The sequence below is a fragment of the Cylas formicarius genome, unplaced genomic scaffold (assembly GCF_029955315.1).
Source record: "Cylas formicarius isolate icCylForm1 unplaced genomic scaffold, icCylForm1.1 PGA_scaffold_10__41_contigs__length_53128322, whole genome shotgun sequence".
Taxonomy (NCBI): domain Eukaryota; kingdom Metazoa; phylum Arthropoda; class Insecta; order Coleoptera; family Brentidae; genus Cylas; species Cylas formicarius.
Window position 1 is genome coordinate 14,607,526 of NW_026844214.1, and position 16,027 is coordinate 14,623,552.

General features: G+C 33.0%; 2 protein-coding genes across 5 annotated transcripts in view; one reads left to right on the top strand and one right to left on the bottom strand.

The window, feature by feature from the left end:
- Positions 1-723: 723 nt before the first annotated feature.
- Positions 724-6,814, bottom strand: LOC132706045 (glucose-6-phosphate isomerase). Its single transcript, XM_060677519.1, has 8 exons — positions 6,350-6,814; positions 5,151-5,459; positions 4,363-4,636; positions 4,065-4,304; positions 2,961-3,125; positions 2,743-2,882; positions 1,117-1,340; positions 724-1,048 (listed from the first exon to the last, which is right to left on the bottom strand). Exons 1-8 carry the CDS (start codon positions 6,583-6,585, stop codon positions 861-863), a joined length of 1,776 nt encoding a protein of 591 aa, XP_060533502.1. The 5' UTR covers positions 6,586-6,814; the 3' UTR covers positions 724-860.
- Positions 6,575-16,027, top strand: part of LOC132703975 (5-oxoprolinase) — a 90,883-nt gene continuing 81,430 nt past the window's right edge. For 2 of the 4 annotated variants that reach the window (XM_060673982.1, XM_060676278.1), the window contains exons 1-2: positions 11,517-11,660; positions 14,880-15,047. In XM_060673982.1, the coding sequence (XP_060529965.1) occupies positions 14,886-15,047 (162 nt within the window). In that variant the 5' untranslated portion in view covers positions 11,517-11,660; positions 14,880-14,885. Of the gene's footprint in view, positions 6,706-11,502; positions 11,661-14,879; positions 15,048-16,027 lie in introns of those variants that run through there. The other 2 variants (XM_060675546.1, XM_060674752.1) reach the window with 2 other exon arrangements.

Below are 16,027 nucleotides of genomic sequence, written 5' to 3' on the forward strand. Positions count from 1 at the left end.
AATAACTTCATAAGCTACTAAATATCACTAACTGAAAAATGACAACCTGCGTTACCAGTATTACCCCATCCAAATGGAAGTCCATAAAATGCGAAGAACTTTACCTTAACGTAATTCTTAAAAATTATTTTTGCCAACTCAATTTCAATACGTCCAGTTGCTGTTGCAGTTGCGACGCCTGAAATTAGAAGTCCTAATTTGATGCAACTCGGTTTCATGCAATTAACTGGTTTACGAGAAGGAATGTAATGTATCCCTCTCAGTATATTATGCAAATTTTATAAACAAAAGTTTAGTGGAGAGTGATTCATGAACGTATTCATCGACTATCAGTTTTTGGGTACATTTTTTTCAAAACAACACGAATACATTCATTGAGTGACGTTTAACATAGAATTGACAAACGTCAAAATTCAAGCTGTGGGTAATATTTCCGAAAACTTTGCAGGAGCGAAAATGTTGATAAAATACCATGAGAATTTTAAATTTAGCAGAAATCCGTGACTTAACTACCGAAAACTCGCAAATAATTATGTACATGTACGTAGGGAGTAGAAAATTAGTATATTATGCAACTAGTGTGGTAAACCGCATTTTAGTCACAAGCACTAACTTTAACGGAGCGTACTGGAGGGAAACAGACATTTTGTTCGACATGAGGCAACATTTCTTATATTATCTTTTGAAAGTACCCAAAATGTCCAAAATTTAACGGGTCTATATGAATAAGAAATCATTAAGGTACTATCCCAAATATATTAACTTTTTTTCAAAATATAAAACAGAAAACAATACGCCACACTTATGTAGGATTGGTGATTCTAATTTTTAACTTTTTTTCTCATAAAAACGGGTAAGAGTTAACGATTGGCCTTGATGAAGTTGATTAAGCCGTTGGTGGATGCGTCGTGCGACGATACTGGGTTGCTGTCTTTGAGCTCTGGTTCAATCGCTTTAGCCAACTGCTTTCCCAGTTCAACTCCCCACTGATCAAATGAGTTGATATCCCATATAATACCCTGGGTGAATATCTTGTGCTCATAAAGAGCTAAAAACATAAAGATTTAATAAAAGTGCAACAATAAAGTAACAAGAATGTCATTCAAATTATCTCACCTATTAAAACACCCAAAGTAAATGGCGTCACCTTCTTCACAACGATACTGTTAGTTGGCCTGTTCCCTTGAAATACCTTATGTGGTAGGATTTTTTCCAGAGCTTCGCCACTCAGACCCTGCTTTTCCAATTCGACTCTGGCTTGTTCTGGGGTTTTTCCCATCGCCAGAGCTTCAGTCTGCGCCAGGAAGTTCGCCAATAATATTTTATGGTGTTCCCCATTGCTAAATATATCATTTGCTGAAGAGTTTATCGAGTATTGTTGCTTAGTAGTTTAAATGTAGCCCATAATTAATTTTTAATTTCTATCTACAGTCAACAAACAAAAAACGTCCCCTTTTCGCATCAGCGTATTGCTATATCATTTGTTTACAATATATTTTATTTCGTGTCCTTGCTACTATATTTTGTTTTTACAGTAACGAATTTCTACTTTGACATTATTATGAATAAATGAATTATCTTAGTAAAACTCAAAAACTCTGAGAATTTCCAACAAAAATTTATCAAAATATTTTATAATTCGCCCTTTCTATGACTGAAGGGTCCCCGTTTTAAGTACTTGCAACATGATTTTGGTAATAAATTATGTCTCATAAAATTTGTTTGCAATTAAAGTGCAGATCATTTGTTAATCGCATTTTTTTTTTGAGAAATATGTCTTCCATTTTCAAGAAGATACCTTAAAAAAGGATATTTTAAATTTTTTATGAAAGTGTTTGTCAATTCAAGAAGCATAACTTTAGCCACATAAAGGGACATGTTTATCAGGCCCCGTTTTAAAAATGTACAGATTAATATGGGTACCTTGGAAACTTTCATTATAGTTATCCAGAATAAAAACTATTATAAAAGCTAAGGTTAATTATACGTTAGCTGGGTACTTTTGATGACTTGTCAAAGAATTTATTTGTTCCAAATGGCTTCAATTTTTTATTTTATAAAGTTAGTCTGGGCTTGCGACTAAAAGTATGGAGAAAATAAAGGAAGTTGAAATTTCCATTGTCTTTATTTTTACTTAATCTTGTACTCGTGAAGTCAATGAAAGTTCAAATTTCCTTTAGTTTCAATAAGGAAACATGGCCCCCACTTTTAGTATTTGTTAGCAATATTTCTGTTAAAATTTTATCGTAATATTGATTTTTAATCTGTTTTTAAACAGAGTAGCAGAATGGAGTAGTTCAAATGTTCCTGCCAAGTTCACTAGGCTATCAAATTTAAATTAGTCAAATTTTAAACCAGTCTTACACTAAGGCCACAATTAAAAAATGACAATATGTAGCTTGCAATTAGGAAATTCTTCAGTCACATAAATTAGTATAGTGCGACTTTTGAGGATGCAAAAATCCATTTATGTCAAGACAACCAAATTGACTACAAAACTCAGTAGCCGCATTTTTTTAAACTATGGAGCTAAGGTGCGAGTATTAATATTTAAAAATGTTTGAAACGGCCTTTATTTTTTTCCAGTTGTGAATCTGCGGACAATATTTTGCAACAAGGTTGGCAATACTTGGCGACATGTTGCTTGCGACGTTGTCGCATGTTATATGTTGCTGACTGTTGCTTTTGTTTAAGACCAGCTTTATAATGCCCCCAGTGTTTGCCCAAATAAATAAATTGTACCTGATGGGGTTGTGGGTTTGTGCCGGAGCTATAAAGTCGCACGGGATTAGGCGCGTACCCTGGTGGATAAGTTGGTAGAATGCGTGTTGTCCGTTGGTGCCCGGTTCGCCCCAAACGATTGGTCCCGTGTTGTAGTTCACCTATAAAATTACTCAATTCATATATTTTTTTTTTTTAAGTCAAATTAATCTAATTAATCAGACCGAGAGGATACTCACCACTTTGCCACTTCTTGTTACATACTTGCCATTGCTTTCCATGTCGCCTTGTTGGAAATAGGCAGCGAACCTATGGAGATACTGATCGTACGGCAGCAGGGCGTGGGTTTCGGCACCAGCAAAATTGCCGTACCAAATGCCCAAGAGGGCCAGGATAACAGGTGCCTGAAGGGTAAAGAAAAAAAATTATCCAGATTAAAATATAATGTAAAAAGTAAAAAGAACAGATGGTTAATTATCTGATAGATAGTACTGTGCTAGAATATTTTCTTTTATAATATTTATATAAATGACATGTTTTCTGTTATTAAATTAAAAAGAAGTGTATATTTTGCTTAACAGATGATACTGGCTTAATCATGGTTGGGAATACATGGGAGATTAAAGTTCAAAAAGCTGAACAGCCTATAACAAAACTAAAAAAATGGTTAGATCATGGTCTACCATTCCTTAATTTAAATGAAGCAGAATTTTTACCTTTCAGCCTGAAACAGAATAAAGCACCAAACGTGAACAAAATTACAATTTATATAAAAGATTGCAACTTTGCTAGAAATTGTAAATGAGAAACAATTAAAAAGGTAAATTTAAATTCGAAGAAACATCGAATATGCAACAAATAAAATTGAAAAAAATCATCTATTACTCAAAAGAAAACAACTCCCGCACTCACACACGTCTTCAATTTTTGAAGAGAGTGATTTATCCTTAAGCAATTGCACAAAAAGCAATAGTTAAATGTAGCTACAAATAAAGTAAGACTTTGTGTTGTAAATTTATTGTTATTCTTAATTAGAAAATTATTTAAAATTATTTATGCACAGTTGTGAGGGTGATATATGTTTGGTGTATTGCCTCTGGGATTTATTTTTCAAATTGGATAACTGGTGTACTGTCAATTATATCTTTTATATATTATAAATCTATACCAGCAAACCGAAAACTATTTACAAATATTAAAAAGCAATCATTTACTTTTTAAATCTCAATATACCTAAGTATTAACAAAATAATATGTAACTATATATTCATCTCTCTATACTACAGATTACTTTTTTGATGTTATTTTTTTTTTCAATTTGAAAATTTTAAAGAGAAACTTACGTTTTCTTCCAAAGGGGCCGACAAAAAGTGCTTGTCCAAATAGTGAGCACCCTCAAGCAATTGTTGGAAACTGTCGAAACCTACTGATAGAGCAATGCTGAGTCCAATAGCGGACCAGAGAGAATAACGGCCGCCGACCCAGTCCCAGAAGCCGAACATATTGGCAGGGTCGATGCCGAAATCTTTTACTTTTGCCTCGTTGGTGCTTAGAGCGACAAAATGTTTGGCTACAGCAGCCGGCTGTTATTAAACATATTTTATTTACAAACCTGCAGGTTATAACCCAAATACATCTTACGTCTTTCGCATATCCCAAAAACCACTCTTTAGCTGATGTAGCGTTGGTAATAGTTTCCTGCGTAGTAAATGTTTTTGAAGCAATGATAAACAGCACTGTCTCAGGATCGATCCGCTTTAAAGTTTCCGCCAAATGGGTCCCATCGATGTTAGACACAAAGTGCAGCCGTAGGCCCTTATTGTATGGCTTCAAAGCTTCAGTTACCATTAGTGGCCCTAGATCAGATCCTCCAATACCAATGTTGACTACATCGGTAATTTGTTGGCCAGAATATCTGAGAATGCAAGAGTTTTTTGATACAATTGAACAGTAAGCTTCAGAATTGTACTATTAATAGTGAGAGTTTAACTAACTAATGAAAGAGGCATTCCTTAAAGTTAAGCTACATGCCTAACATGCTGTAGACTAATAAATATTAGTTTCTTTGATGTAATCAGTAGACATGATAAAAAGGCTTTATCATGTTATGGAACATGTACACTTTTATAAAAGATTATGTGTTTCAAAAATTGTCAAAGTGTATTTGGTTCTATAATAATAAATATTGCTTTTGCCTGTGCTTTTATTGTTTTGCACAGGGGCAAATAAAATTTGTTTTTCAAGTTTCTACACATAATTTATGTTCTATAAAACAATTTTTGTCCACCTCTAACATGTATGGGAAAATTTCTAAAATGTCTGATAAGAGTTGCCCTGCCCGAATGATGACAATGTTGGCAACATTAGAAAAGAGTAGGAAGTTTGTTTTTCACTGCTATTGCTCAGTGCTGGCATATATATAGACATACCCACGCCACTGGCCACTAAGAATCGAATTAGTGAACTGCTTCATGTGTTCAAGAACGGCGTTCACATCTGGCGTGACATCTTTACCATCCACCAATATGGGTTTGTTGGACCTGTTCCTTAAAGCGACGTGTAGGACGGCTCGGTCTTCGGTAAAATTGATCTTTTGGCCGGCGAACATTGCATCACGGGCCTGTTCCAGATTACGGTCTCTTGCAAGTTGAAATAGCAGCTTGAAAGCTTCTTGATCGATGCGATTTTTGGAATAGTCGAATAAAATATCGCCATCGTTTGGGGTGTTAAGTTTCAGGCTAAAGAAATCAATCAACGTTAGTTTATGAATAAGTAATGGGATAGGAAAAGTAGACAAAAAAGGCGTGGCAACTGAATTAAGGTAATTCGCAATTTATCATTTTATGATAATAAATTTAAAGCAACACAAACTGAAAATTAAAACTTCAATTTTTTTGGAACTTACGACAGAGCTCTTATCTAATGCTGACAAGTTTTTCTAATATCAAAATGTCGTGTTATCTGCTCATGTGAAGTGTTTAGTGCGAAAGATCTATTAAAATACTCATTTTCAAAAATGTGACTATTCTTATTTATTTTAATAAAAAGAAACCTTCCTCTTGTGAGATATGTCTTTTAATTTCTTTAATTTTGAAACAAAGAATGAAAAAACTAAATACGTACATAAACAATAGCCAAATTCTAAAGTTCTTGGGAACCACTCGGGGTTATTCAATTCATTATTTTCATATTATAATTATTTAGTGACTGTTTCAGGGAATTCAGACCTAAAGTAGTGTAAACTATTCTGTTTTTTAATGCAATTGAGCCCTAAGGAAATGTGGTTCTCTAATACGACTTGGACTAAATTATGTAATAACATTTTCCAAAGCATATCGTTCACTTTTCATATATATCTTGAAATTTTGAACTTAGAAAGGTGAAATATATACCTTAGTCAATACTTTGAACTCATTACACTCGTCAATATATTTCTAATTGGAAGAATTTAAATAATCATCTCCCATTTCAATGGATTCCCAGATACATAATGCTACATAATCATTTACCAGGCGCTAATTCAAACGAAAAACCAAAAATTTGTCAAAAAAAGTACAAGGTCGAATAGAGGTTATTAGATGGAGATCCTTTTCCTCAAGAAAAACAAGATCAAACACAACCAACTCACCTGAATTTCTGGAATCGGTTTGGATCATTCGCAAATAAGTCTTTAATGATTAAGTTTCGACCTTTATTGTTATAATAATCTTGTATTTTTTGCCAGGCGGCCTCCGAGGTTAAGTATTGCTTCGATTCCATCGCGCTGCCGGTTACGTTTGGAACCTTTTTCAGTAGAAATTCGCGTTCGTCACAAACGCCGCGCGCTTCACATTTCGGTCCCGTTTTCGTACATTTACCTTCCATCGATTTGAAGCGGTCGATTCAGTTTTCGATTAATTATTTTCGATAATTCATATTGTTTTGATTGACATTTTTTTGAAAGGCGGTCTCGTTTAGCAAGTGATACCATTTTACATCGTGCGGGTAACATTTTTTTTGAATTTTATTTTTTGTGGTTCCGCTAGTTTATTTAATTTTACGTAAAATAGTTTTATTTAGCGATATTGTAATGGGTACTACACTACTACTGTTAATAAATTTGATTTAAAACGGTAAAAACTCCATATCTCTGATCTTGCAAACCTCAAACGAGTATTGAATGATGAATTATCAGTTGTCATTTGCGCGTTGAGCGCGCGCGCGTATGCTATGCAAACTCAGTAGCGTAGCGACACGACGGATACAATAATAGTATATTATGCGTATATATATATAAGTGCGGTAAACGTCATTTGACTCACGAGTTTATTTGACACGAGCGGAGCGCAGCGGAGCGAGTTTTTAATAAACGAGTGAGTTAAAAAGTTTACCGAACGTGTTGCATACTATACTTTTTCGGCGACCGTTAGTTTTTGGGTACATTTTCGCAAAATAATACGAATACATTCACTGACATGACCGTCACAATTGACAAACGTCATAATTCAAAGCGTGGGAAATATCTCCGAAACATTCGATTGCTCCCAAATCCGTGCGGTAAAATCCCGGAAATGTCCGAAGTGGCTCGGATTCATGGGAAACGAATCTGACGTGGTAAAGTGACGCTTCCCGCACGCTAGATCGGTGGGTAATTAGGTATTTTACAGACGGGAGTAGAAAAATTATATTATAGCCGAAGACATGCCTTTGGTTGTTATAATTTCTATCTAAAAGTGCCTAAAGAAAACAAGCATCAACAACCCACAGTGCTAAGAAGGAGTCATATCGAAATATTAACAGAATGAAAATAAAAAATAAAATATTTCTAGAAGAATAACCTTTTACTCACAAAACTTAAAATATATGCTACATATGTTTTTAATAAAATTGTAATTAAAAGGTGTTGCCTCAAACCGTACCATAAGCATAAGTATTCCTCAACTTGTTATGAATAAAATAAAGGTTTTGCTTATTGTCTTCATTATTTACTTTAAAATTGTGCATATCGCTAGAAGGAAGTAGATGCACCGTGTCAAAAGTTGGTCAGAAAATAGTGTAGTATGTGAATTTACTCGCACAAAAGCAGTACAAAAGGAAATGAACATTTTCTTAGGATATAATATATTATGGGCAATCCTGGATTTTCTACGGGAGTTTCAGAAGAATTGAGAATCGATCAGTCGACTGTTTAATAATAATATACTTGAAAAGTCCGATCAACGCGGCCCAAAGTAAACGAAGCACAGCAGACGCGACAAGAAAAATGTTAGTTTTCCAGTTCTATTGGTGTAATTGACATGGTGACGAAAACATGAACAGAAAGCTATTGGCGACTTTAAATGTGCAAGCAACATGTGACTCTTTGAAAGTGTTTACTGGTGTTGATGTAAGTTGGTCGGGATCTATACAAAACGCTAGAATTTCCTGCAACTATGCATGCAAGAATTGCATGTGCAGGTTTACTGGGTGATGATGGATATGCATTATTCTATGGAATAGCCTACAACAGATTGTTTAAGAAAGAAACCTTAAACGCAGAATTCTAGTTTTGAAATATATGTGTCGGGTTACATTACAAAATGTTCCATCCAGTGATTATTTTGTGTACCGTATTACACAATATTTCCAAATACTTAGGTGATGCCGATTTCGAATATAATGCACACCACGCGCAGATCATTTTGTTTAAGAAAGTCCTCTCGAGTATAAGTAAATCATTATTCATACAAATTGCAGTACATGCTCATGACTTTAAGCTTTTACTTGGAGTATTTGCTCATGCTTAAGAGCACTTGCTTTCTTTTTATTCATGCTGACCAATGGGTCAGAAATACGTAAATTAAGCTTTATAAAATTATCGCTAGGTGCGAAGTGTTTTAATGGGGTTTAAAAATCTACCTTTTCCTTGCGTAAATTATTAATTAAATGTGATTTCTCGGGTATACCAAATACATTATCAAAAATGGCAGATACCCGAAACTCGCATTGCTGCTTTGATTCATATAACATAATATACAATTTCAATTTTAAATAAGTAAGGACTTGTGCAGAATTTTTGCGTGACAACTTTCGCCAGTTTTAAATAATAGAAAAAACCGTAGAGTTTTGATTGTTGAGACATTACCTATTGAACATATATTCGATAAATATGAGTTGTATTCAATTTTGGTTTAAGTTTGATATGTAAAAGCCTAATTTTTTTTGAAAGACAATATAGATAATGTATCGGCTGATTCATAAGAAATGGGCAATCTCTAAATTGGAGATACTAGACACCAAAATATTATGGTTGACCTCAACATACAAATGTCGCTGGTTTCGGAGATACAAGGCGTTCAAAGTTAATGTAATTCTGAAATTTATGATTAATTGAGAAAAGTTTTATAGTATAATAAAAATTGGCACTTACAGGTTTTTTGACATGACAATTACGAATTTGAAACTTATTTGGACGATGCTCCTATAAGGCGCAAGGCTGCATCGTATTTTTGTTGTTAATTCGGCCTTCTCGAACATTTTTTCATAGTTGCTAGTAATTTTATGAATTAAACATGATAAATATTTGAAAGAATGTTCAATTTTTCATAGAAAATATGCTCTGATTTTTTAAATAAGTGTTCAAATTCTTAAAGTATTAATAGGTAATAAAAAACGAATATTTACCAAGAACAACTTTGCTAATAGTAATAAAAAAATTTCAAATCAATACATTTTCAAATGGTTTTAAATATTAAACAATACCTCTCTTTATTATTTCTAAGGGTATGCGCGGCCTCTTGTTATTTTGTGGCGGTACTCCTTCAAAGAATTCACTTGTTCAGCTTATAAAAATTCTTCAAGTATGACGATATTGAAAAGTTCAGAAGGTTTAGGTCTGGGTTTCTTGGTGGTCAAATTCAACAAACAAATTCTCTTCTACGGGCAATCCACCACATGTTTCCCATTTATGTAAATATTGGCGCACTGGCAATGGAAAATCATCATAAGTTATGATGTATAAACCATATATTTTCTCTTACGACCAGGGTTACCTCTTTTAATAGTACGCTAACGTTGCTTTGCACCAGTTCGATTTGATTCACAATCACATCGGTTGGTGCCGGCATGAGAATTTCGCAAATCGGGGTTTTTTGACATGAGAAATCCATTTTCGTGAATAATTTTGGGGCAAATAATAGTATGTTAATTTTTGTGCATTTGATACTTCCTAACTTTTTTGCGACTTACGGTATGCAGAAGTAACCTTTGACTAAAACATATACGATAAGGCACTTAGGTTCTGGGGAATTTAGTTTTGCGATAATGCCAATTGTTTTCCAACGTGCCTAACCGAAGGCGCCCAGATTTTTAAATTTTCAAGAATAACAGATTCGGCGAAACTGCTTCATTCCACCCCAAGAGGGATTCTGTAGGGACCAAAAATGATTACACCGTAGCTGGAAGAGGAAATTTTAGTCCAAGTAGCTGAAAATCTGGAAATAAGCACGAGACTAATAGCAGTGGGAACCGGAGTGAGCAAATCTACAGTTTGTAGAGTTTTTTACCAATAGAAGCTTTATCCATATCACTTTACTCATGCGCAAAATCTTTTACAGGATGATCCTCTGGCCAGATTTGAATTTGCTCGTTTTTGTCTGGTCCACTAAAACGCCGACCCAATCTTTTCAATAAAATAATGTTTACAGAGGTGTCTATAACTTTAAAAATATATATACGTGGGATCTAGAATATCCCCATTTCCAACAGGAATTTAAAATAAACGTTTCTGTGGAATAATTGGTAATTGCATGTTAGGACCCATCGAACTACCACCTAATTTAAACGGCGAGCTGTACCTCAATTTTTTGCAAACTCAATTCTCCGATTGTCTGGATGATCTATCCTTAGCGTTAGGAAGCACAATGATTTTCATGCAAGACGGCGCTCCAGCGCACTTTTCGAGACATGTTAGAGACTACCTAAATAATCAATTTCCTTATGGTTGGATTGGTGGTGGGTAGTGTTGGTGCTGGTCAGTAGTAGTTTATATTCGAGGTGAATTATGGCACAGGATTGGAAATGAAGCTGAATCATTTTGAAACGGGAAATTATTATTTAAAATCAGGCACTCTTTTAATTAACGTGTATGGAAATGCATCACGGTGAAGTGGAACATTTATTGCCGAATAGATTTTTTTAATGAACAGTTTTTGTATTTGATTTTAGTTTAAAATTAAATTTGTATGTCCATATGTCTTCATTGACATCGCAATTTCTTGGAGTTTCTTGTTTTAAAAATCTCAATATATATGCCATTTAAAACGCTCTAGTACGTAGTATGCAATTTAAAAGGTATATATTTTTTGTGTAAAAAAGGTGTAAAAAGTGATATCTCTATATACTGAGACACGAAAAGTACCATACGTATCGCCTACTTTGCCCATCGCATCCAATCAGCATGCTGGGTTGTTCTTGACACGAAACCCAATCTTTTGTCTTTGGTTATATGTATTTGTATGTACAATTTTTATTATTATGCTATAAAAAATTTCTCAATTAATGAGAAAACTCATAATAAAATTTAATCTTTGAACAGGACGTTCTCCGAAACCAGCGACATTGCGCATTCTTTATTATTCACGTTGTATAAGGATATCGAATCAAATTTTTTTTCAGTAGATCATGATATTCTCGGTGGCTCAATTTAACCGTCTATCTGTATGCATTGTGCGATTACGGTTCTTTAATTAAATAAATCGTTTTATCAGAACAAATATTTGTTAAACTTGTAAAACCACATTTCCCAAAACAATTCTGCGATAATTATAACCGTCTTCATATTGAAGGTATGGCAGTATTTTAAAATTTATGCGCCATTCCAACTTGATCGGTTGCACTTAGATAACTGGATTCGTTTCTGTTAAGAAGTAAGTCATGTAGTCATGAAGATAAGAGTTATGCAATGAGTAAAACGGCATTAGGTATGGCTATATTAACATTGTTCAATGTATTTTTATTAATTATGTACTATCTTCGGGACTAATTGTCAATCAAAAGTGTAAAGAAAGGAAATGGTAAAATAAAGTGTGGATATGCGTTTGGGAACGGCAAGGCTTAAAAGCAATTTATATATTTATTTTATCTCTGGACAATTTAAATGCGGGGTGTTATTTCATAAGTCTTTGATATTTTACATGGTGGTTTGGTAAGTATTTTTAAGGTATAAAGTTACTTTTACTATTTTTATTTTTTTTGACAATAATTTTTATATTTTCTGATCGAATAAAAGTAGTTCTTGTGTTTAATTTTAATCACGAAACGCGTGTCATATGAGTTGTGTATTGTATATAGCGTAGATGCAGTCCTGACCTCAGTTTTTAATCTTCCACGACAGTATGAAGCTTTCTTGTTGTCTAACATACATGAAGTTTTTAAGACTCCATTTTACAGGTTCAAAAAATTATACATAAAATAATAATAATAATAATAGATTTATTTTTTGAAGGTGGCAAACTACAAATAATGTGGTAAATAAACATAGAAAGTCATTAAAGCATAATCATGCCTGTGAACTTACTATCACAGTGGTAATAATAAAATTAGTCTTAATTGTAACAAATTCTCTAACATAATTCAAATTATTTAGTTAATTACCGGTTACCTCATTTTTAACTATTCACTATTTTACAAGTCTTTTTAAAAATGTGAAATTTTTGTATACTTTGTATAAGTAATGAATTGTATACTTTTGGTGTAAAATATTCTACAGAGCGTTTCAAAACGAAGCTAAATTCAAAGTTAATATTCCTTCTTGTTGGATAATTATTTATTCTCTGTTTCAATTTAATTTTTCCACTATAAACAATGTTCAATATTTCAAACAATAATGCTCTCGAATATCCAATATTTCTATTTCTCGGAAGAGTACGTGTGTGGGGTAGTTCTTTTACCATATATTGTTTTCAAGAACCATTTTTGGGTATTACTCAGGGTGTTTCACTGTGAGTAAGCAACTCCACGCCATCCTAAAATCTTGTACGATAGATGGAACTATACTAAGGAGAGATTATGTACCTTTTATATATTAATTGCATATACATATATTTTATCATAAATTAATTATTTTTGTTAATCTCATTTCTAAATAAAAATTAATTTCCATAATTTTTTAACAATTATTATTTAAAATCAGGCAGTCTTTTAATTAACATGTCTCCAAATGAATCACGGTGAACTTATTTCTAAATAAAAACTAATATCCATATTTTTTTAACAATTTAAGACACTAACGAAATACCTAACTTTTTCGGACGTTTCTTCAAAAAGTGTTTGACGCTCTTTCAAAATATGTCGTTTGGAACTGCCGTCACATTTTAAATTACTTTTTTTACAGAAAGTAAAGAAAAACAATCTTTACGAAGAAAAGAACGATAAGTAGGGTAGTACATTCAATATACATACAGTTATAAAAGTCCTTGTTCATAAACGATTTTTGCAAATTTTATGTCTAAAGAAATAAAAATAAGAGTTGAAAATAAGAGTAGTTATAGTATAGGGTTGTCTGGTTTATAAGAAGCATTATCAATCACTACTAAAGAAGGCTTTTCGAGATTTTTAAAAGTTTTTCTTCAAACCTCTTCAAATATTTCGGCATTTATATTGACATATTGACATTGACATTTGAAATAAAGCCTTCTTTATTGCCAGCATGAATAATAATACACCTTTTCCTATTACTAGCGCTGTCAAGAAGATTTTGTTGAATTTCCCTTCGCAAAAATCCAAGTTGTGTCAACAACACCTTGCCTTATACTTCCGAGTTTTTGTTTAAACAATTCCTCAAGAACTGGATCACATTGGCACAACACTTTGCTATTGTTGGTTTTCTTGTATTTCCTTCAAAATTTTAGATAAACTAGTGTGGCCAAAATAGCATAGCTCTTTTTTTTTGAAGGATTGTCTTAAGAGTTACCTGGTTTTTGACTTTATTCATGTCGTAAATAATATATCTCATGTTTTAGTAATTTAATATCTTGGAGTAAATATTTTGAATACAGCCAAACTCTTTTAGTTTTTTTTTTCGAAGTCTTCTTAGAGCGCTCTCTGAAATATCGCAAGTATCACGGCCCGTTTTCGCACAAGACTGACTCTAACGGACCGAGGTTTTTTTAAAGTGAAATAATGTTGAACTTTTAGCACTGAGGAACGTTCACCTGGAGGTAGGCACTCTTTAGGACCACTTTTATGTTGTATAAAATTTTCCATATCTTAAGGTTGCTGCTTTCTGCTCTAAATAACTCAATAAGCCCGATTTATATTAAACCTCGACCATCATAGAGCGGAGAGAGTTTAGGACAACCCTTTCTACACCTATAAATTATTAATTTCTATTTTGCTACACGACAAGAAATTTTGTACAAGTTGGTTGATCTGCTTAACAGATTACTTAACTCTCTCTATAATAATTCATGACGCAATGGTGAACGAGCGAATAACTGAATAATTTCTGGTGGATCGAGTATTAAAACAAGACCAACTTTGTTGTAGACAATGTGGCTGGTGTACTTCAAGAGCACAATTAACTTAAATCAAAAATGATACAAACTGTAATCAGTGTTCAGGTATTGTATTTCAACAAAAATGCTCGTACACGTCCATTTGCGCTCCGCTCGTGTCAAATAAACTCGTAAGTCAAATGCCGTTTACCGCACTTGTTGCATAATATACTATTTTCATTGATCAAAAGCTTTATATCTTTAAAAATAAAACGGGAACTTATATTTAAGCGAGTAACAAAAAAAAGTAACTTTCGTAGTCAATATACTTAGCCTAAGGAAGGTACATAAATTATACAGCTGTCTTAAAATTTAGATAGATTAAATTTTGTATTTAGATAATTTGGACCTATTGAAATAAAAAACAATTGTAAGTTACCAAAATTGCTTTTTTTCCTTTTTTATGTGCTGGTCCAGAACTTTTTCTTAGCTGTGGCTATTTCGTTAAGGCTAGTTCAAATGTGTGACCAGAGATACAGAGAAGAGGATTATTATCATAAACAAATTCCTCTTAAAACATTTTTTTATAAAATATTACAAGCTAAAAGAACATATTTTTTAAATTTGGATCAAACCACTTATTTTACGAAATGCTACTTTTGGCAACTGCTTTCATAAACAACTATTGTAGAACGATTTTTTAAGGTAACGATGGGCCCCAAATTTAAATTTGCCATCGATCGAGGAGGCACTTTCACCGACGTCTTCGCAAAATGTCCAAACGGCAGAGTTCTGGTACTGAAATTGCTGTCAGAAGACCCTCAACACTATAAAGATGCCCCTACTGAAGGAATTCGGCGTATACTTCAAGAAGTATGTTATATCCGACAATTGTTTATAACAGTATGTCTCAGTAAGTTGGAAAACTTTTTTGTGAATATGAGATATATATTTTTTCTAAAAATATGAATTTTACTCAAGAGGAAATGCCTTTAAATTGGTATCGTAAAATATTTAAAAAAAAGTCGATAAGCTAAAAGCTATGTTCAAATGTGTAATTACATTTACAGTGCAAAAATGTATTCATTTTTGGAATGTATTTCTAGGGACAATTGCAATGCAAATTTTTGCTGTAGTTACGTAAGGTTATGAATGTTTGATACCAACAAATGTTTGACCGTAACCGTCAAAACGCTTTAGAATTGTACCCATAAATATGGTAGCGTTATTAAGAATTGTGAAAAGAAAATAGAAATCATCTCTCTAAGTATTAACAATATATTGATGTAAAATTGGATGATAATACGAAGTTTGAAGTAATTCTGTCTGTTGTAGCCAAGCCAATATTTCTTCAAGACTTACGTCTCGTATGGCATTTATAAAAACAGATTAATAGAACCTTTTTTTTTCGCCAAACCAGGAATGCCGAAAGTTATTTATATTTTTTACAAACTCACATTTATAACTTTACTGACGAACTACCCTTACAAGAACGGTGGTGTATTTGGTTCGAAAAAGACGGTGCTTCATGTTCCAGTACAGTGAATATCAGAGGGTATCTTGAACATATGTTCCATGGAAACGTTATCCACAGATATTCTGACTTTTTCGACCTGCTAGATCCCCTTACTTAATTCGTATTGGGTTACTGGAAACAAAATGAACAATGAATAACGGAAGGGTCGTTTTAAGATGTTGATCATTTAGAAAGAATAATTAAAAAATATATATTCAGAAATAATCAGGAATGTGTTATTTATGCATGTGTATCTTGTATATGTCGAGACATTGAACGAATAAGTGAAAATTTTCTTTTAATTTATACAATTAATATAATGTAATTGAATAACTTA